At 36.7% G+C, this 21,161-nt stretch overlaps 4 protein-coding genes across 4 annotated transcripts; 2 read left to right on the plus strand and 2 right to left on the minus strand.

Moving 5' to 3' along the window:
* Positions 1 to 242: 242 nt before the first annotated feature.
* On the minus strand, positions 243 to 2,838 carry LOC132197175 (ubiquitin domain-containing protein 1). The gene is made up of 5 exons (XM_059620278.1): positions 2,636 to 2,838; positions 2,094 to 2,333; positions 1,659 to 1,778; positions 1,479 to 1,603; positions 243 to 1,424 (listed from the first exon to the last, which is right to left on the minus strand). Exons 1-5 carry the CDS (start codon positions 2,715 to 2,717, stop codon positions 1,272 to 1,274), a joined length of 720 nt encoding a protein of 239 aa, XP_059476261.1. The 5' UTR covers positions 2,718 to 2,838; the 3' UTR covers positions 243 to 1,271.
* LOC132197177 (polycomb group RING finger protein 3) lies at positions 2,816 to 4,512 on the plus strand. Its single transcript, XM_059620280.1, has 5 exons — positions 2,816 to 2,963; positions 3,316 to 3,430; positions 3,485 to 3,637; positions 3,692 to 3,987; positions 4,046 to 4,512. The coding sequence occupies exons 2-5, from the start codon at positions 3,322 to 3,324 to the stop codon at positions 4,172 to 4,174; spliced, it is 687 nt and encodes a 228-aa protein (XP_059476263.1). The 5' UTR covers positions 2,816 to 2,963; positions 3,316 to 3,321; the 3' UTR covers positions 4,175 to 4,512.
* Positions 4,513 to 4,554: 42 nt separating this feature from the next.
* On the minus strand, positions 4,555 to 6,535 carry LOC132197176 (dihydropteridine reductase). Its single transcript, XM_059620279.1, has 5 exons — positions 6,281 to 6,535; positions 5,590 to 5,673; positions 5,290 to 5,536; positions 5,041 to 5,233; positions 4,555 to 4,899 (listed from the first exon to the last, which is right to left on the minus strand). Exons 1-5 carry the CDS (start codon positions 6,365 to 6,367, stop codon positions 4,800 to 4,802), a joined length of 711 nt encoding a protein of 236 aa, XP_059476262.1. The 5' UTR covers positions 6,368 to 6,535; the 3' UTR covers positions 4,555 to 4,799.
* A 378-nt stretch (positions 6,536 to 6,913) lies between these two features.
* Positions 6,914 to 20,758, plus strand: LOC132198002 (uncharacterized). The gene is made up of 43 exons (XM_059621662.1): positions 6,914 to 6,948; positions 8,721 to 8,803; positions 8,871 to 8,986; positions 9,050 to 9,502; positions 9,587 to 9,625; positions 9,719 to 9,758; positions 9,819 to 9,883; positions 10,283 to 10,382; positions 10,439 to 10,674; positions 10,722 to 10,787; positions 10,843 to 10,891; positions 10,957 to 11,027; positions 11,240 to 11,336; positions 11,382 to 11,611; positions 11,669 to 11,747; positions 11,888 to 11,937; positions 12,000 to 12,035; positions 12,094 to 12,208; positions 12,264 to 12,373; positions 12,723 to 12,785; positions 15,605 to 15,671; positions 15,738 to 15,853; positions 15,904 to 16,239; positions 16,345 to 16,383; positions 16,456 to 16,492; positions 16,548 to 16,612; positions 17,247 to 17,346; positions 17,403 to 17,638; positions 17,686 to 17,751; positions 17,807 to 17,855; positions 17,908 to 17,978; positions 18,301 to 18,397; positions 18,443 to 18,672; positions 18,738 to 18,816; positions 18,940 to 18,989; positions 19,049 to 19,084; positions 19,152 to 19,266; positions 19,322 to 19,431; positions 19,912 to 19,974; positions 20,058 to 20,091; positions 20,147 to 20,214; positions 20,267 to 20,369; positions 20,427 to 20,758. Exons 4-43 carry the CDS (start codon positions 9,137 to 9,139, stop codon positions 20,669 to 20,671), a joined length of 4,224 nt encoding a protein of 1,407 aa, XP_059477645.1. The 5' UTR covers positions 6,914 to 6,948; positions 8,721 to 8,803; positions 8,871 to 8,986; positions 9,050 to 9,136; the 3' UTR covers positions 20,672 to 20,758.
* Positions 20,759 to 21,161: the final 403 nt, after the last annotated feature.

Here is a 21,161-nt window from a genome sequence, read left to right on the forward strand (position 1 = left end):
CATGAAATTTTTAGAGCAAAAATTATGCAAAAAATTGTTATTTTTTCTAGTTTTTCCCCAAATTATGTCTGATAAATGAGAATTTTTTTAAAGGAAAGGAAGTTAAAGACTAGTGTGATAAAATTTTCAATTTACTGAATTCACCAAGTTCTTGGAAAGATTATTATGCATTATTCAAAATAATTATATATTATACATAAATTTTGGAATAATTTTACTATAGCAATAAAATACAGAGTCAATCATTGAAAAATTATTTAATGTCACAAACATCACAAAACATTTTTTCTTGTATTTTCTGAAGCCGTGCGTGGCTGTACGAGCGCTACACACTAATAACAAATTGCACTTTTTTTTCCAAATTTAAGCACATTTTTATTTCTTTATTATGTTCATCTTTGGATCAGTTTTGTTTTTAGCAAGAATAGCACTCAAGGTTAATTTGGTCGTTTTTTATACATCTTTATGTCTCATTTGCACATATTCGAAGGGGTTTGAGCTGAAACCGTAACCTGAAAGAGGTAAAGCATAAAATGAGGTTAAGCTTTTGACATTAAATAATACATAATATCCAAAATCCAACACGATTATTTATCATATTTGAGGCAACACATCTGTTTGCTTTCGGTAACTCCATTACTTTTTGGGAAACTACGCAAATATTACTAAGTCTTGCAGCTAGGGGTGTCGCTTATAATACCTGAAACTACGATTCCTGCACACTCGGATAGTTGTAATCAGGTACATCATAGACGTGAGGTCACATTTCTTGCGGAAAAGGAAGAGCGGAAACAAAAATATACTTTTCATATCACATCAAAATAGGCCATAATAGATCCACCACTAATTACTGTAACTGCTTTACAAATTTGCCAATGCTCTTAAGATTATCACAAAGTTTAATTTAAAATTAGGATGCGTGTCCAGTGATATGGAGATTTAATAAATTTCATTTGTTGCAAATTTTCTATATTGCGTCAAAATTTCTTCTCAAGAAATTTCCTCACAGGAACTGATTCTTGCGTTTCCCAAAAATAAAATTTAAACTCGTTCACCAAAATAGATTTAATTGAAGTACTTTGCTAAACTGTCTCCGTCCTACTTTTTCTCTCCACCGATTAAATAAAAATGGCAAAGAAAACTACTCTTTCGGACGTTTGATTTCACCGAACAATGGCACAAGACCTAAACAATCCTCGAGCCAAGCTGCTCACAGCAACTGAATATCAAGTCTGCAGACCCCCCGAGGGTCTTTTTGTCCGTTTTCCACACTAGCTGTCCACTCGGCACAATTCCTCTTGATTCACAATCACTTGGATGATGTAGCCGGAGGTGATTTTGACCTCGTCGATGTGCAGTTTGTCGCCCAACAACTTTCCTCCAAAGTACCACCGCTGCCTTGACACTTCGATTGCCTCTTGGCTCTGAAATTTTTTAATAAAATCAAATATTCTCTATTATAAAAGAAGGTGACATACTCTGAGTTTTCTCTTGCAGGCAAAGATGGTGTCCGTGGACAGGACGGGCAGTTTAATGTCACAACAAGTTGACGACAGTCGCAGCTTCAGGACAATCTCAGTTCCGTCGCCGTCTCCATTGTTTTCTGAGAATGATCAAATTTATTATAAAATTCAATTGGATGGATGAAATTGTCCAACCTGAGGAGTCCGGCGATTCTCTGCCACTGAAGTCTTTGACGATGTTGATCGGGTACGAGAGGCAGTAGACGGGAACCTGATATCTGCTGCCCAGTTCATCGTAACACTCAGTCAGGAAACCTTACAAATAAAAATGGAATTAATGCATAAAAAACAGAGCAAGCGGATCGGCATAATCCACTTATATGCGGAAAGAAAGCCGTATTAGTAAAGAGGGAAACGAAAATTTGTGTCAAGAATTAGTAAAAATAACTTTATCCTCGGTTAAAATAATCTAGATTAACTCACGAATTCAATTATGCTGAAGATTAAAAACTTTTCGTTCGATTAACTTAAATGTTGGATGAAAATTAAATTTTATGATTGTGAGTTTTCAAAAGATAAGGAAAATTTACAACTCATTGGACAATAAAATGAATCAATCCTCGAATGTACCATTTGGCACGGAAACGTTGGCGCCGTCCAAGATGGCCTGGGCCAGCTGGAAGTCGCAGGCCTCGTAGGCAGTGGCGGCCGCCCTCAGAGCGTCCCAAATCTCCTTCCTGCCGTCGAAGGCGGGCGCCGTGTCCCAGAATTCGTCCCGCTTGCTCCGCAGCTGTCCGTCCGTCAGCGGAATGTCCGATTTCCACCGAATCACTTCGTGGCACAGAGGGTGGTTTTTCCTGGTACCGCTTCCTGAAAGGCAAACGTGCAGGGTCGATTAATAAATAGAATAGAGGCTAAATCAACAACACAATCATATTATTATTAGCCTTGAAATCCAATCTATGGCGACGAAGAGGAGAGAAACCACAAAAGTGCTCTTATCTGTGGCTGCGTCGAAGAAAGTCGCCGAAGCATCCGAAATTTCACCCGAATACGATTTAATTTAAAATTAATATTTAATTTCAGGCGGGTTGATTCGAAATGCTAGGGAAATCCGTGAGATTTGTGAGGAAATAATCTGGAGCGACTTTTGAGGCGACCGTGAATTGTACCTGAATTGACGCGACTCGCGCCCTCGGACGAGGCCGACTCATTCCTGCTGCGCTCCCGACTTCTACCTAGACAGCCTCCCATGGCTCTGATGGCTCGAGAGCAGCGCAAAATGCATTACAGAGCCCAAACTAAGTGCTCAAATCGCAACAAGTCGCACTTCCAGCGAGTGGCACGTCGGCCATGTTTGAAGAGCGATTTCTCTCTAGCGCCGCCAACGCCACCTGCCGGCCGCCGCCTCAAGCTCCACTCGAAGCCATGAACGCGAGGCCGAACGCCAGCAGCGTTTTCCCAACTCGTCCTTTTAAACTTTAAATCGCCTCGAAATAGGTTGGTACTTTTAATTTCTCGTGCTTTTCGCACTTCTCCTCTCGCGAGGAATGTATTTTGACGTTCAAAATCGGTGACTCGGTGCAGGCAAATCGCGAATTCGGTTCGAAATTGTGGCTACGTGACTCGATACCCAGTGACGCGCTTTCGTTTTTCCTCGACAAATCGAACACAAAACGCCAGGCAGGATGCCAGTTTTGATTCGAAATGACCCATTTTGCACTTCAATCCAGAATTATTGTGAAATGAGAAGTGAATTTTCATAGAAAAATGTTGTTGCTCCACAAAAAATCAAATTTCGGCTTCATTGTTTTGATCTTTTTCCATCAAAATTATGTTGTATTTTTTGCAGAATCCAATGATGGAGCGGAAGATAAAATTAAAGGCGCTCAACAGCCACATAACCTGCAAGATCTGCAGGGGCTACCTGATCGACGCCACCACCGTCACCGAGTGCCTCCACACCTGTAAGAAAATACTTAAAATTTTACTCCAGATTTTCTAAAAAACCAACTCCTCAGTCTGCAAAAGCTGCCTCGTGAAGCACTTGGAGGAAAACAACACGTGTCCCAGTTGTCAAATCGTGATCCACCAGTCGCACCCCCTGCAGTACATCAGCTTCGACCGCACCATGCAGGACATTGTCTACAAACTGGTGCCAAAGCTTCAAGAAAGTACGCTGCAATTTCGGAAAAACCCTCATTGTAATGAATTTTCAAAATTTGCAGATGAAATGGAGAGAGAACGAGCCTTCTACGCTTCCAAAGGTCTGCCCTGTCCAAAGGACGTTCCTGTTGCGGGTGCGGAACAAGACGCGGCGGCCACGGCCAAGGCCGAGGTGGACCAGCACGCCGCGGCCGACTACCACAGACAGGACGAACAGGTCAACCTGCAGCTGGAATGCATGACCAGCAGCCTCAAGAGTCTGAACCGCCGCTTCATTCGGTGCTCCTCCTCGGCCACGATAAGCCACCTCAAGAAATTCGTTGCCACCAAATTACTTGTTCCTGAAAAATACAGAGAGGTGAAAATTGTCTCAATAAAAATAGATTTTGGTAGAAACTAATTCGGCAATACCGCAGATCGACATCTTTTGCAATGACGAGCTTCTCGGCAAGGACCACACGCTGAAGTTTGTCTTCCTCACCCGCTGGAGGTTCAAAGAGCAACCCATCAAGCTGCAGTACAAGACCAGCACGATTGAATTTTGAAAGCTCTGGAAGTGCATTAGATTTAAAGAAATGTATTTTTGCACCTGCAAAGTTTTAAACCGCAATTGTCGTCGAATGAATGTTAATTCACTTTGAAATGTACCAAACGGATCTCCCAAATGCATTGTTGCAAATGTTTTTATAATTAATTGACAATATTCCAGTTTAAAATTTTAAATCTGACATCAAGTCTCTTTGGAAATAATGTACATGAATTACCTAAATCTCTAGGTTTTATGTTCTATCAAACGTGAAGCTGCTCGATTAAATTTGCCACATTTATTTATATTGGTACTTTTTGTCAAATAAAAGTGGCCTAGGTTAAGATCAAACACAAATCATTACCTTTTCATTTGATCCCATTAAAATAAAAAACAAAATTTATTGCTCAAAAATTTAATGCAGAGACCTAAATAATCGTACACAACCTTTTCAGGGAAAATGTTCAACAAAGTATCACAAAAATATTCAAGTGAGTTGTGATGATGTTTGGTGTTTGCGATACATATTGTCATGGAATGCTCTTGACAAAATTAATTTCATTCACTCCTGATGGACATTTCTACTGGGTTAATTGAAAAACAAAAGCAGCGATTGGTCGTCTTGATGTGCACCTTGATGAGATTCAGTCAAAAACCAGCTCGGTCTCGGAATTCTTGGTGACCAGAGTGACGAGACTGCCGTTCGGAGGTCTGCTCTCGCCTTTGCACCACTTGAAGAACATCCTTTAAAAAATAATGAATTAACTTAATTTTAATACAAATTTTATGTGCTTAAAATTTTTCATGAAATTGATGAAATTAATATAATATCCAAAATGAACAAAATTGGATTTCGGTAGTTTTGGTTGATTTAAAATTTCTTACTCCGCAACATATTCCAACGGAGTCCAGGTGGTCGTGTCGGCCTTGGGCATGAACTTCCTGTTCATGGGCGTGTCCAGGGTGACCGGCAGGGTGGCCACGACCAGCGAGTTGGCCGGCATTCCACTTTTGTCCCCAGCCAGAGACTTGGTCAGCTGGTGGACGGCCGCCTTGGCCATTCCGTAGCCGACCATTCCTGCAATTCAAATTTTTATAAAAAAAAAAAAACTCAAAGTAAATTTGAGGATCGACCTGGAGTGGGGCCAAGGGCGGGTTTGGCGCCGGGGAGGGTCAGGACGCCGCCGTCCTTGAGGAATTTGGTGGCCACGGAGGCGGCGATGACCGAACTCCACACGCTCTGCTTCCACATCATGTCTGAATTCTTGATGAGGTCCGCGGAGGCCGCGTTGCCGCCGGCCCAGCCGCCCGCGACGCAAATCACGGCGTCCAACTTTTCGCTTCCGAGCAAGTCTCCGACTGCCTTCACCACTGATGATTCCTGGCAATTTAAATTAAATTAAGGATAAAAATTGATTTTAATTTTAATTATACCTGGTCATTCCAAGAGTCTGCGGGCTGGACCAAAATGTTTGCATCGGCTTGGTCGTTGTTGGCCAAATCAATCGAACCGACCCACTAGAAATTAGAAAATATATAAATTAGTTTTTAATTTAAATAAAATATTCAATTTTTTTATCTTATTTTAATTACAGAAACAAGAAATTTCCTGATTTTTTTACAAAAATGGAATTTAAATTCCAGAAAAATATAAATTTAATTAACAATTAAAGTTTGTGACTTAATACATCAGTAAGAATAAAATTTTGCAAAAAAAAATTAAAATAATAATGACATATTTCTAGTAATATTTTATTATGTATTTAACGCCAACAACTAATTCAAAAGATTTGTGGATAAGTTTCCGTCTTGATTTCAAAATCATTAACAAAAATAGACCGTTTCCGTCATGAATGACTAGAGAGGTGAAAGGGAACCGCATATTGTGAGCGCGATAACCCAAAGGGCAATTTTTAACAAACCGCGGATCAACAATTAAGATTTCGAAATATCCTAAAAAAAATTTGTGTTTATTACTATAAATTTGACTTTATTTTGAATAAAATCAGGTATAATCACTTGAGTACCTTATTATAATTTATTGTCGGTACAAACACTTTATGTCATTGAACATACGGCTAAATTTCTCCTTTTTTTTGCTAAAAAATAAGAGACAAATATTTACCCAGTTGTTGGCCTTGAAGTGGGCGACGCAAGAGGCTCCGAGGGCTCCTCTGCCTCCGTAAATCAGCACTCGTCCCAGGGCAGACATTTTTCGCCTCAATCAACCCTTTCGAATCCGACCCGAGATGAAAATGAGAAAGGTGAGATTCACGTTCTCCAGGACCGAACCGACAGAGCGAAACCAAGCGAAACGAAACGAGCACCAGCAGCAGGACCAACAGGTTTGTTAATGCACAGGAGGGGGCGTGGCACGGGCCCATGGGGTGAAGTGGGGGCAGCGATCTTCAGTTTTTTTGGCAGGTTCAAAACGCCGCCGCGCCAAAGCCACGTGGAATTGATGTTCGATCGCTTTTATACAACTTCTTGGCCTCTGCGCAAATTGTCGCTCTTTGATTCATTGCGAATTTATTGGATTGTAAACAATTATTTTCTTAAATGAGAAGCAGAACATGGAAATGCATTTTTTGCAGCTATTTCCTAAATCCTTATTTTGACAAAAACATTTTGGAGCTGTGATTCGATTGCAACCAAAAAAATATTGATTTTTCCGGATTTTTCATTTGCTATAAATCATCCTCAATTTTCCCACAAAAATCTTAGATATTTTTATTTATTTGTTTTAGTTCACCGTCAACGAGAGAAAGAGAACCAACTTGTTCAGCTGAGTCTGTAAAAAAATATATTTTTATAATTATGTACAATTTTCACTGCCTATATCATTTTTTCAATTTTTTGAAAATTAGACCAATTTTACACAACGTTTTTATAATATGATCCTAGAGGAATTCACGATAGGTTTTATATTTAAAAAAAATAAATAAACATTAAAATTGATAATAAAATTTAATTCTTGAAATTTTTCTTCTTAAATTGATTGTCAATTAATAATTTAATAATCTGGAGATTGTTGGAAAAAATTATTCATAAGGTTTTTGCATCATTTTTGATAAAATATAAACGATAATGAAACCAATAGGGATTTTGAATTTGCATGTTTCTCGCAATCAAAGGCTGCGCATCCCAAAATTATGTTGGTACACGGCTGCCGTCAGAGCCATGGGGCCTTATGGCTCGGGCGGAAGACATCTTTTTTTTTTTGGCCAACATAATAGAGCTGATGCGTGGCCTTTGCTCGCAATAATGGCCAATGGCGAGTAAAGAGTGTTGCCAACTCGGAAAGACATTGTTGAGCATCAAAAATGACTATAATTGTATACGAGAGTACACAGGAGCTCGCAGGAGGTCACGTACAGCGCGAAAAGTGGCAGATTTTGTTGAAGGGTCACGAAAAATAACTTGCGCGAGATCAACAAATAAAAATAAATCTGTTATCAATAAGCGACGTGCAATTCATTCATAAATCTGCACCGATCAATACAGTTTTGAACCAAATTTATTTTTTTAATCTCAGCATAATAAAACATAGTCTCTTTAATGTTGCGTTGATGCTAAAAGATTGTATTGATCTTTTCAATTAATTATTTAAAAAAAAGAAGAGGCTGCCGCTTGGAAAATTTTAACACGTAATTAAAAGTTGTTCGATTTTTGCTACGTCGAGAAAAACAAAAATTCATACAAAACAGTCGTTTTGTGCGTCCTGAGTTGAGCGGATGTTGCGAACCTGTGTGCGTCACGGTAGTATTTTGTCATTATTTAGATCTGAAAACTTCATAATTAAGGCATGGTGGCCAACTCTGGTTTAATGTAAAGTTTGGCGCTGCAGGAAGATGCAGACGGGCTGGAGCTTGTCTTTTCTATTGGCTTTGATACTGATATCCACGGTAATAAAACATACTTTTCCCCCAAATTCACCCACTTGAAACGGTGATTACATTTTCAATTTTCCCCGGAAGCGCCCTTTGAAGCAAAAACTGACAACTTTTGTTTTTTTTTTTTAAATTTATTTTTAACCTGTTTTTAACATTTCTTTTTTCACTGTTGTCTTCAGGAGCAACGAAACAATGTTATTTAATTTTTATATGGCCATATATTGAAAAACAAATGTTAATAAAAGTGATTTTTTTTAGCTCCAAATGAAAGAAAACAACAATTTTCAAAACATTTAGAGCGTCCATATTTAATGTTTATATTTGTGTTCAAAATAAAAATAAAGGCCATAATTTATCAAAATGCATTCTTTGACTTTTCTGCTTGGGACAGGATGCATCTTGACCGCGCATATTTGACCTCTTGTCAACGACTCATGCACAAAATCTTACAGATTAATTATTTTTTTAACGTCATGAGTCATGTGGAATGACATAATGCGTTCATTGTAATTGAAAAACTTTTATGGTTTAATGACCTCGTAGTTTGAATATCATTAAAAAAAACCTGATCTTTGATTGAAAAATTTCATATAGTCGTTAGTGAAAATGAATTTATTTGAATCAGAAACAAATTTGCTTAAATATTATATTTGCCTCCTGATCAACTTTTAGCTTCGCTGTGATTGCAAAAGGAGCCTTGGAAGAAAACAGGCGAAACGTCGTATCTCGACCTCTACTGGAGCAACAAAAAAATAGTATGATTGCGCAATTAAAAGATAAAAAAAAAATTAAAAAAATTAATTGTCTTATAATAAAATACAGGCAAACGAACGCATATTATAAAATGCTGTGGGCGAAGCTCTTGCTCAAATCCCATTCACAAGAATAAAAACGTGACCAAAATAAGCGCCACGGCAGAAACTGATCGATTTTCAAAGGTTTAATAATATGTTATCAATTTAATATAAAATTCTAATTTAATCAAAATTAATTATGGACAGATTTCCACGTCACCGAGTGTTGCTTCAGTTGAAGAAGCTGAAAAAAAATTAACTCCTGCAATAACCGAAGAAACTAAAATTATTGAAATGGAATCATCTGATTTGACTACAACTCAAGATGGAAATTCTGAAAGTGCGAGTAGCATTGGAATGAAAATTTTTCTCAGTGAATCTACGATCGAATCAACATTTGTTGAATCTTCACCCCCTGCTGTCCCACCAACTTCCACGACGACGAGTGCAACGACGGCTGTCAAAACTACTTCAACTTCAACCGCAACTTCAACCTCGGTTTCAAATTCAGCCTCATCTTCAAATTCTACCTCAACCCCAACTTCAACCTCCATTTCAACTTCTATTTCATCCTCAACTTCAACCTCAACGGCCTCAACCTCAACTTCAACAACTACCAAAGTCCCCACGACTACTCGAACCACATCAATTCCACCAGGCGTATGTAAAAATAACACATAACATTCCTGCAGGAATTATTATATTTTATTTAAAGAAATCATGTAATGGCGAGTTTTTCTTTAGGCCCTTTTTAGCTGTGAGAATTTGTTCTGCGAAAAAAATGTAAGATTTGCTTATCAAATCTCAATTTGATTTAAGTATCTTGCTCACAATTAAGAGATTCGTTTTTTCTTAACCCTGAATTCTAAATTGCAGATCACATTACTTTCACGAGATAATGTCGTCGTCGTCATGGGTAAAAAAACTCATAAAAATGGATTTTCATTTCATACAATCAACCTTTTTCTATTTAAAGACGCTCAAAGATACGGTTATTGGAAAGAGACATGCGGGATGCTTTACTTATTTGGAAAGAGCGCGGTAAGAAAAAGACAAGAAATAATCAAATATATTCGCTATTAAATATTGCAGGTAGAAATATAATCATAAATGTAGGCTAAAATTTCAGTCATGCATTCTCCTCTCATTATTAGATCAATCGAAATTTTTTTCTTATTTTAACAAGTAATATATATTAATTTTAGAGAAAGTAATTTCAAAAGTATTCAATTCTCTCATTTTTTTTATAATTTACCAATTAGTACAGTTGATTGAGTGTTGCTAATAACAGTAGAAAAATGATTTATGATTTTTTACTGGAGTAATTTTAGAAAATAATAAGTTCATAAAATTTGCACCTTGCATTTATTTAAACGGATAAATTTAGTTTTAATTCGTGAAATATCGCCGCAAGTTGTACATCAATTTGCTTTTTTGTAGATCGACTGGCAGACGAATTGGCAAAGGTGTTGCAGCCTCGGAATGGTTCCTATCGCGATCGACACGGATGAGAAACTCGCGTGTCTGAATAAACTAGTCGGTGCGGGTTTCGCATTTTTAGTGGAGCTAAAAAAAGGTGATTTAATATTTGTACAGGGAGTTGGGAATACCCGGCCAACTACTGGACGTCCGGCCGGCGACTGTGGCCCAACGACACTTTCCACTTCTGCCTGCCGCAACCCGTGTCCACCCTGAATTCCTCTTGGGCCTCAGGTCAGCCGGACAACGTCAACAAAAGCGAGGACTGCGTCCACCTGTACGTCAACAAGACCGGCACTTCCATGCAACTGACCGACGAAAATTGCAACAATTCCTACATTTTCGCGTGCCAGGTGAAATTTAAATCCAAATTAATTTAAAATTTAATGAAAAAAATCAGGGAGCACCAACGCCGGCGCCTCCTTGCTCTGCTCCAACATGTCCCGTATTTGATTGTTCGAAAGACGTAAAAAAAATTCATTTGAAATTGGAAAAAATTTTGCTCACCGTTATTTTTGCAGGCATCTCTATTTACTCTCTTGGCAGATAAAAAATCTCAATATTTGACAAGTGCGTTTTTTTTAATTAAGATTTAAATTAATATTCATTTGTTATCTTTACATTTGCGGTTTCAGACCCGGCGGCGTTTGGCCTGTGGTTCACCGTCAACAAGAGGACTTATTTGTTCAGCAGTTCAGCAGAGTCGGTAAGGAATTTTTTAATACAATTTTTTGCTGACTTTTGTACAAATACAAATTAATTTCTAAAATTATCAAGATATTTAAATTAATACAATCCTAGTGCAATTTACGATGGAATAATAGATTCATTCAAATTCATTATAATTTAATTTTTGAAATTTTTCATTAAAAGCTGAGCAAAATGAATACGAATTTCGAATTGATGTGTTTCTCGCAGTGGTTGGTGGCGAGCAAAGAGTGTTGCAAACTGGGAATGACGCTGTTGAGCATCGAAAACGACTACGAGTACGCAAATCTGCAGGCGGCCATCAATTGTAATTGAAATTTAATTCATCTCAAATATAAAATTAAAAATTCAGCAAACAAATCGATCCCGGCCGGTGCTCACTGGACGTCGGCCTCGGACGAGGGTTGCGAAAGGTCGTTTGGCTGGTGCTCGGTCAATAAATTGCTTTACAAAGCTGTTTGGGCGCAAAACAAGCCGGACGACCGCTGGGCGACGAAAAACTGCGCCACCGTCCACGTGGACAAGGACAAGGCGGAGCTTTTCGACGAAGACTGCTCCTCTTCGTTCAAGTACATTTGCGAAGTATCTCTTCATTGTTTAAATTTTATTTTGATGAATTTATTTTTGTTATTATTAAAGGCTCGAGACACTTCAAAATCGACAACTTCGGGCAACGCCATCAAGAATGAGTGCGCCGCCGTTTACAACGTGTCCGAAGGTAATAAAAAAAGTATTAAAATATAATAAATGAAACGTCGATGAGGAGTAAAAATCCAGTAAAGATTCAAAGAAAAATTTTTTAAAATCATAATTGCTATTTTCATTTAAAAGTAATTTTCTAAATTCTGCTTTTTGAAGTTGAGATGGGTGGAATTTTCAACTACACCAAATTCGATACTCGAATCAAGGTACAAAAATGTTTTGTTAAATTATTTATATTTGTATCAATTTTAATTTGAAAATTCTAAAGTGTTTTATTAAGTGTGCTGGACAAAACGGCGGATTTGTAAAAAGAAAACTAATATTTAGGAGTTAAAATTAATATGCAAATGGGGCTATAATAGATGGTGAATGGAAAGTTGGTGACGGAAGGACTTATAAAAATGGCCGAAATGACCTCCACAAATAATGCCAATCTGCAGGAAAACCTGGTCGCTGTTGACGAGTGCGCCAACATCAGTGAGTTAATTTAATCTTCACCGAATTTAAAGAAAGATTTTGAATAAATTAATAGAGGGCAAGGACGAGTGCGACACGGCGGCCCGGGTGTACCAGTGCGGCCAGCAAAAGGCCCCCAATCTGGTCGCGAACGTGATCGCAGCGGTCGAATTCAACACGTCAGCTGTACGTTGCAATTTGTAGTAAATTTAATATTTATTTAAGCGAGTTCGGAAAATTTTAATCTGATTTTTAATCGGGTATAATTATTCAAAACGCCATTTTATTTGTCAAAAAATGATAAGAAATTTCTAAGCTCCTTTCTCAGCCAAATCATTCGAATATTCGAGTTTTTGTGAATAACTTTTATTCCGAAAATGCATGAGTTTCCATATATATATCGATGACAACTTTGAAATGATTTAAATAATTTAAAATGAATAAAATGATTCTTTCCTTTATTTACTGTCATAATCTCAACGCAGTAAAATGATTAATGAATTAAAATTTAAAATGAAATTTTGGTATTGGGCAGGAGGACGTGCCGCTGAAACCGACGGAAGCCAAGTGCACGTCAGGGTACCCGTGCGTGATTGACGTGAGTTTTGCAATTTTTTAAAATTAAAATTATCACTCGTGTGCTTCCTTTTCTTTCATATATTGATCGCCAATACAGCCGGAAAAAAAGAATGCTTTCGATCAAAACATACGCGAGAAATTTTAAAATTAAAATTGACAGATTTTGATTGATTTTATTTTTATAATAAAATAAAGCGTTACCCGCGAATACGTACCACAGGAATGCGTGCGGTGGAAAAAATTACAATCTAATTGGCGGCTGGGTATTGAGAATTTTTTGTTTATGTAAATTATAAATAACCTTTTTGGGCAGAAAACGTTTGCGAATGCAATGAGCGCATGTTGCGAATTTGGTCTTCGCCTCGTTTCAATCGAAACAATTGAGGAGTTTAATTGCATCAAAGGTTGGTTCCCTGGTAAGTATTTGCCTTCCTTGATATATTTCCTGAAAATTTGGCATTTTCCACTGAAGGACAAGACCTACCGATGTGGACGTCCGGTAGTGGTTTGGGCAGCATGAACGCGCCAAAGTGGTGCGGCTCGTCCGACTCATCGTCGATCAACGTGTCGGCTTTCAAGTGGAATTTGGCTTCGGGTGGTGCGCTTTCCACGGACCCTAGCAAATACCTCGTCAATTTATTCGTCGCCGCCAATTCGGCTGATTCTCGATTTCTTAATGTGGGCATCGGAGTCGATAATGTTTTCCCGCTCTGCGAGGACTAAATTTTCCTTTGTGAAAAACAATTTTTTTTGCAAAATTCTATAATTTGACTGAAATAATAAACGCGCCGAGAACTTGTGAAACGTCAAAATTTAAACGAGCAAAATTATATGATGTATAATAATCACTATAGGTACCGGAGAGGATCTTTAAATAAAACCTATCGTGTAATTCTACTAGAATCACATAATAGAGACATATTATGTAAAATTCATTTTTTTTTAATGGGCTTATCATTTCCAGGTAATGAAATAGGCAGCGAAAAAATATAATTCTTTACGCACTCGGGGCTGAACAAAAGTTGCTTCTGTCGTTGACGATGAACCACAGCCCGTATAAAATCAATAAATAAGTAAAAATATGAATCTTTACATACACTGTATAAATTTACATTCTTGAATAATTTTTCAATTGAGAGTGATAAAAGCTATGAATAAAAGTATATCTTTTGCAATAAGTTAGTAAAAGTGCGTCATTTTGGTAAGCTTATTTTCAACATTTCCGCGGTTTTCAAATAATGCACTTCCGATTTAAAATTTGGGTAAATCAATTGTTATAATTAAAAAATAAAATAAATAAATAAAAAGCACCTTTTACAATTAGAGGCATTTACTCCAGTGTCAATTGAATATAAAATGAAGCAAATAGCCCTGTATAGTGGTAGCGAATCGCTCAACGTGTCACCGATTGGCCGAGATATAAGATAACTTTTTGATATAATTATTCCTTCCAACTTTTATACTTCCTTGCAATTCAGAAAAAGGAGACGATTCTTTCGACAGCACTGCGCATTGCATCTATTTTGATTTGCATTGTGGAAAAAATGAGAATGATTTTTATGGCAAATTAAATATCTATATATTTTTTTTGCAATTGAAGCAGAGCTCCCAATTTTTTTTTTTTTTTGTCAAGAAAAAAGGAGTTCATTGGAAAAATGGCTGCATAAATGCAGTTTTCATGTTCTGCTTTTTATTATGTTTAAAAATGTGCTTTTCGTTGGTAACACTATCATCGTACGTTATTGCGTATTTCGACTTATCACTGATTTGTTTTTGAAGAAGTTGACACTCGAGGAGATGATCATGGAAATGAAGATGTCGGCCGCTTTTCCTCGTTAATTGCAAAAATTGTTTTTATTCAAAAAACAAGTGGCTCTAATCTATCCCTTATTCATAATATGAATTACAAAATCTACTTAAGCTTTTATCAAAATATTGACAGGAAGACAAATTGGAAGAGGTTTTGGAATGGAATACGTGGCCATCATCAATTGACGCGGACGAGAAAAACCAGTGCTGAAATATAATAGATTAGTTCGCTTCGTTTTCAGAGCATTGTGCCCAAAAAAACACGAATACGCCGTGCATGAGTTAAGCGGATGTTGCAAACCTGTGTTTCAATATGCGCGCATCCTGAATTTTATAATACACGTTTGAAAACTTCATAATTACGGCACGAAGGCAAAATTGCTCGTGGTTTAGTTCAAATTCTGGCATAGTCGTGATTCTCAACAAGTGCGGCTGCAGGAATAAGATGCAGAGTGGCTGGAGCTTGTATTTTCTGTTGGCCGTGGCTTTGATATTGATGGTAATTTTGCCCAAATTCCTCCATGGTTGCAGCGTAAGGTGCACTTCACGAGCGCTGATTACATATTTTCATTTCACCTCTGAGGCGCTTCAGGGAGAACATGTTTTAGAAAACCTTAACAAACTGGATGAAAGGTCGGCGCTTCTTTGTCTGGGAAACTCTTGTTTTTCACTCTCCTTTTAACCTTATTTAAATACGCTCTTCGTTTGTGTCTGTTATTGTCTTCAGGCGCAACAAAGATGTGTTTTAAATATCGAAATCTTTTTAATTTTTAACAAACTTTTTTGCCCTTTTGAGCTTCATTTATTTCCAATTGCAGATTATTGAAAATTTTTGTTGATAAAAGTGACTTTTATTTAGCACAACATGAAAGTACCCAGGATCAATTTTCATTATGAAAATTTAAAAAAAAAAAAAAAAAAAAAAAAAAAAAAAAATGGAGCAGTTATAGCGAAAATGTGTATTTGAATATGAAGAAAATTTGTTTAAGATATTATTTTAATTTTTGCATCTCTAATCAAACTATTTAGCTTGGCTGTGATTGCAGCGGAAGGAACCTGAGAAAAATACAACGACCTATTAAAGCATTAAAAAATAGTATGATTGAATTAAAAGATGTAAAGGAAAAATCTAATTATTTTTGCTTTTTATAATAAAATGCAGACAGACGAACGTTTATCATAAAATGCTGCGGACGAAGCTCTTGCTCAAGTCCCATTCAGAAGAATAAAAACGTGACCAAAATAAGCGCCACGGCAGAAACTGGACGATTTACAAAGGTTAAATATAAATTAAATAAACAATTCCTATTTATTGCAATTTATTTAAGGGGAAAATTTCCACGGCACCGAGTGTTGCTTCAGTCGAAAAAGCTGAAAAATTAACCACTGCGATTACTGAAGAAACCAAAACTACTGAAACTGAATCACCTGATTTGACCACATCTCAAGAAATAAATTCTGACACTGCGGGTAGCGTTGGAACGACAATTTTTTTGAGTGAATCTACGAAGGAATCAACATTTGTTGAATCTTCACCCCCTACTGTCCCAACAACTTCTACGCCGACGAGTGCAAGTGAAACTACTTCAACCTCAACTACAACCTCAACTTCAACAACCACCGAAGCACCCACGACTACTTTAACCACAACAAATCTACCAGGCGTATGTAAAAATAACGCACCAGATAGTTAGGCAGGAATTTTTATTTTTTATTTATAAAGAAATAATGCTGATATATTTTCTTTTTAATGGTGCGTTTATCTTTAGGCACTTTACAGCTGTGAAAATATGTTCTGCAAAAAAAATGTAAGATTTAATCAAATTTTTAATGATTTTGATTTATGTGTCATTTTTTCAACTCTCATTTCCTAATGACAGATCTCGTTGCTTTCACGTGACAATGGCGTCGTCACAGGTACAACGAAACCTCCTAAAATGGAATTTTTTTTAATCAACAATATAATTTAAAGATGCTCAAAGATATGGTTACTGGAAAGAGGCGTGCGGGGTGCTTTACTTATTTGGAAAGAGCGTGGTAAAAGAAAAAGGACATATTATTATAAGATTATCTAATTTTAATAATATAGAATTATTCGCAATACATAATTATGTATTATTATTGCAGGATGAAATATTGTCATAATCGAGGTTAAAATTTTCGCGTTTCGGTTGGAAATTCTGCAATATTACCAGACCAATAATAATATGTTTTCAATTTTTGCCGTTCGTAAATTTATTTTTAGAAAGAGTAATTTAAAATAATTGTTTTTACTTTTTTAAGAGAGAAAACGTTTAATTCGTGATGGGGAAAAAATTGCTACTTTTTCCATCTTAAATAAAGAAAAATCATTTTAAATATTTTTTTTTTAAATGAAGTATATGATCACTTAAAAAAAAAAATGCTTGACATTTTCACCAAATGTTCAGTAAAAATAAAGAATTGGCCAAATAAAAAATTATCAATTTTGTATATTAAATAGAATCTTTGTTATTTACAAGCAAAATTATATATTTCTTCACGTCTCAGAGAGTAAAATTACGAGTTTGGCAAAAAAATTAACTCCCAAAATATGAAAACATGAATTGGTTTAACGTAAATTTAGTTTCATTCGCCGCGGGTTGTACATCAATTTCGACTTAACTGGGGCAAAATTTGCTTTGTTTTTTAGATCGACTGGGAGACGAATTGGCAAAGGTGTTGCAGCCTCGGAATGGTTCCTATCGCGATCGACACGGATGAGAAACTCGCGTGTCTGAATAAACTAGTCGGTGCGGGTTTCGCATTTTTAGTGGAGCTAAAAAAAGGTGATTTAATATTTGTACAGGGAGTTGGGAATACCCGGCCAACTACTGGACGTCCGGCCGGCGACTGTGGCCCAACGACACTTTCCACTTCTGCCTGCCGCAACCCGTGTCCACCCTGAATTCCTCTTGGGCCTCAGGTCAGCCGGACAACGTCAACAAAAGCGAGGACTGCGTCCACCTGTACGTCAACAAGACCGGCACTTCCATGCAACTGACCGACGAAAATTGCAACAATTCCTACATTTTCGCGTGCCAGGTGAAATTTAAATCCAAATTAATTTAAAATTTAATGAAAAAAATCAGGGAGCACCAACGCCGGCGCCTCCTTGCTCTGCTCCAACATGTCCCGTATTTGATTGTTCGAAAGACGTAAAAAAAATTCATTTGAAATTGGAAAAAATTTTGCTCACCGTTATTTTTGCAGGCATCTCTATTTACTCTCTTGGCAGATAAAAAATCTCAATATTTGACAAGTGCGTTTTTTTCCAAATTTTTATATTCCTTTTTTTACTTTTGTATTTTTAGACCCGGCGGCGTTTGGCCTGTGGTTCACCGTCAACGAGAGGACCTACTTGTTCAGCACTTCAGCCGAGTCAGTAAGGAATGATTATTTCATACAATTCTCGCTGCCTATATTTTTTCATTTAAATTATTCGAATTAAAATCTAAGGAATTAAAAAAAAAATTCTTCAATTTCATGATTTTCGATAGGTTTTATCAAAAAATGGCAATTATTGAAAATGAATATACAATTAGATTCGTGGAATTTTTCTTCTAAATTTGATTCTCAATAATTTATTGATCAAGAGATCAATGATTTGTGCTATTTCTGCTGCAAATATATTTAAACCATTTTTACATAATTAAACGATGAGGAAACCATTACAGCAAATTTGAATAAATTTGTGTTTCTCGCAGTGGTTGGTGGCGAGCAAAGAGTGTTGCAAACTGGGAATGACGCTGTTGAGCATCGAAAACGACTATGAGTACGCAAATCTGCAGGCGGCCATCAATTGTAATTGAAATTTAATTCATCTCAAATATAAAATTAAAAATTCAGCAAACAAATCGATCCCGGCCGGTGCTCACTGGACGTCGGCCTCGGACGAGGGTTGCGAAAGGTCGTTTGGCTGGTGCTCGGTCAATAAATTGCTTTACAAAGCTGTTTGGGCGCAAAACAAGCCGGACGACCGCTGGGCGACGAAAAACTGCGCCACCGTCCACGTGGACAAGGACAAGGCGGAGCTTTTCGACGAAGACTGCTCCTCTTCGTTCAAGTACATTTGCGAAGTACATATCTCTTCATTGTTTGAATATTATTTTGATATGACTTTATTTTCTTTTTGAATAAATAGGCTCGAGACACTTCAAAATCGACAACTTCGGGCAACGCCATCAAGAATGAGTGCGCCGCCGTTTACAACGTGTCCGAGGGTAACAAATTAAAATATGTAAAAAATAAAACGTCGTCGGAGAATATTTGAAGACGAAAATAAATATATTTAAATAACATTGTTTTTAATTAAATGCCATTTTTGAAAATTTTCTCCTTTAAAGTTGAGATCGGTGGAATTTTCAACTACACCAAACTCGATACCCGAATCAAGGTAGTGAGATTTTTCTTATTTTTATCAATTATTTTCATTTGCAAATCCCGATTTTAAAGTGTTTCATCAACTGTGCTGGAAAAAACGGAGGATTTGTAAAAATAAATTTTTATTTAAGATCTATTATTGTATACAAGTTTGGGGCAAATTTTTGTTTTATAGATGGTGAATGGAAAGTTGGTGACGGAAGGATTCATAAAAATGGCCGAAATGACCTCCACAAATAATGCCAATCTGCAGGAAAACCTGGTCGCTGTTGACGAGTGCGCCAACATCAGTGAGTTAATTTAATCTTCACCGAATTTAAAGAAAGTTTTTGAATAAATTAATAGAGGGCAAGGACGAGTGCGACACGGCGGCCCTGGTGTACCAGTGCGGCCAGCAAAAGGCCCCCAATCTGGTCGCGAACGTGATCGCAGCGGTCGAATTCAACACGTCAGCTGTACGTTGCAATTTCAAGTCAAGTTAATTTTTAATTACAGTGGTCCTGTATTTTTTTTATTTGGTCATTGAAAATTACGCTTCGTGTGCATTTTTGTAAGATAAATGCTAATCAAAAATATTTTCAAATCATTTCAGCCGAATTAATTTAAAAAAATAATAATTCGTTTCGATGAATCAATTTTATTCCGAAAAATAAAAATTTTTGTCATTAAACGCATAATTCTTGAATTGATTTAAATATTTTCAATCAATCAAGTATTTATTAAATATAAAAATGTGTACAAGATACAAAAATGGCAATACAAGTACATAATTTATACACTAAACTATTATGGTTGATCGATTTAAATATTTTCCATACAATGAGATTTAATTTTATTCTTTCCTTTGTCTGTCCAAATAACATCGCAATAAATTAATTAACTGCTTCTCGTGTGTCCGATGTTGAAATTTAAAAATGAAATTTGGGACTGGGCAGGAGGACGTGCCGCTGCCACCGACGGAAGCAAAGTGCCCGTCAGGACACCCGTGCGTGATTGACGTGAGTGTTCCAATTTTTTTTTTTTTTTTAAATTTTCACTCGCGCTTCCTTTTTATATAAATCGCCATTTTTATCATGTGCAGCCGGCAAAACGGAATGCTTACGAACAAAATATACGTGAGAAATCGTCACATTGGCTAATTGAAACTTATTTTGATAATAATATATAAAGCGTTGGCCGCGGTTGCGTACCACAGGAATGCGTGCGGTGGAAAAAATTACATTTCAATTGGTGGCTGGGTATTGAGAATTTTTTAATGTTTTTTTTTCTTAACAACGAAAATTTGGGAAGAGCTCATTTGCAAGTGCAACGACCGCATGTTGCGAATTTGGTTTTCGCCTTGTTTCAATCGAGACAATCGAGGAGTTTAATTGTATCAACAGTATGTTCACTGGTGAGTATTTTCCTTCATATATATATATTTGCTGAAAATTTGCAATTTCTTATGAAGGAGACATGCCGATGTGGACGTCCGGGAGTGGCTTGGCCAACATGAACGCGCCAAAGTGGTGCGGCTCCGACTCGTCGATCAACGTCTCGGCTTTCAAGTGGAATTTGGCTTCGGGTGGTGTCCTGTCCACGGACCCTAACAATTACCTCGTAAATTTATTCATCGCCGCCAATCCAGCTGATACACGATTTCAAAACGTGGGCAACAACGTCAACTGGGTTTTCCCGCTGTGCGAGGACTTATAAATTTTCCTTTGTGTGAAAAATCTTTTTTCGTAAAATTAAAAAAAAAACTCTTCTTTATATAAAATTACATAGAACTGTGAAAGAATAAATGCAAATCGAGAACTTGTGAACCCCAAATTATTTATACATTTAGAAAAATTAAATGTATATTTTTTTTCGTGGTAATTTTTCTATTTCTTCTACAAACATGAGAGCAACGAACAATCAATAGTAAATTTAATAATAAGCTTTCAAACGCTTTCCAAGTTTGCTTAAATTATACAATTTTTGGTAAAATTTAAATTGTTTGAAGAACGGTAAATTTTTTTGTCATTTTTTTTTATTGGGTTTTTAGCTCTAGCTCTTGTGGAAAACATTTTCTAGAGAAAATTGTTTTGCTGAAAACTTGTAGAAAATTTAATTCAGCACACTTTTTGTATTAAATACCATTTTCTTCTAAATTCATTGCGCATAAAGTTATTAAAGCGGAAAGGTTAAAAAAATGAGTTTT

This window comes from Neocloeon triangulifer, unplaced genomic scaffold (assembly GCF_031216515.1).
Source record: "Neocloeon triangulifer isolate White Clay Creek 2 clone unplaced genomic scaffold, ASM3121651v1 ptg000012l, whole genome shotgun sequence".
Lineage (NCBI taxonomy): Eukaryota > Metazoa > Arthropoda > Insecta > Ephemeroptera > Baetidae > Neocloeon > Neocloeon triangulifer.

Bases quoted from the DNA above. Each gene is read 5' to 3' on its own strand.
- LOC132197175 (XM_059620278.1), bottom strand. From the start codon at position 2,717: ATGGGAGGCTGTCTAGGTAGAAGTCGGGAGCGCAGCAGGAATGAGTCG. The intron at 2,334-2,635 runs GTACAATTCACG...TTTGCCTTTCAG, and splicing joins CGCGAGTCGCGTCAATTCAG to GAAGCGGTACCAGGAAAAAC. The intron at 1,425-1,478 runs GTATGTCACCTT...AAAAAATTTCAG, and splicing joins CCTGCAAGAGAAAACTCAGA to AGCCAAGAGGCAATCGAAGT.
- LOC132197177 (XM_059620280.1), top strand. From the start codon at position 3,322: ATGATGGAGCGGAAGATAAAATTAAAGGCGCTCAACAGCCACATAACC. The intron at 3,431-3,484 runs GTAAGAAAATAC...CCAACTCCTCAG, and splicing joins CACCGAGTGCCTCCACACCT to TCTGCAAAAGCTGCCTCGTG. The intron at 3,638-3,691 runs GTACGCTGCAAT...CAAAATTTGCAG, and splicing joins GGTGCCAAAGCTTCAAGAAA to ATGAAATGGAGAGAGAACGA.
- LOC132197176 (XM_059620279.1), bottom strand. From the start codon at position 6,367: ATGTCTGCCCTGGGACGAGTGCTGATTTACGGAGGCAGAGGAGCCCTC. The intron at 5,674-6,280 runs GTAAATATTTGT...TCTAATTTCTAG, and splicing joins ACTTCAAGGCCAACAACTGG to TGGGTCGGTTCGATTGATTT. The intron at 5,537-5,589 runs GTATAATTAAAA...TTAAATTGCCAG, and splicing joins CAGACTCTTGGAATGACCAG to GAATCATCAGTGGTGAAGGC.
- LOC132198002 (XM_059621662.1), top strand. From the start codon at position 9,137: ATGGAATCATCTGATTTGACTACAACTCAAGATGGAAATTCTGAAAGT. The intron at 12,036-12,093 runs GTAAAAAGAAAA...GGGCTATAATAG, and splicing joins CTGGACAAAACGGCGGATTT to ATGGTGAATGGAAAGTTGGT. The intron at 17,856-17,907 runs GTGCGTTTTTTT...TTGTATTTTTAG, and splicing joins AAAATCTCAATATTTGACAA to ACCCGGCGGCGTTTGGCCTG.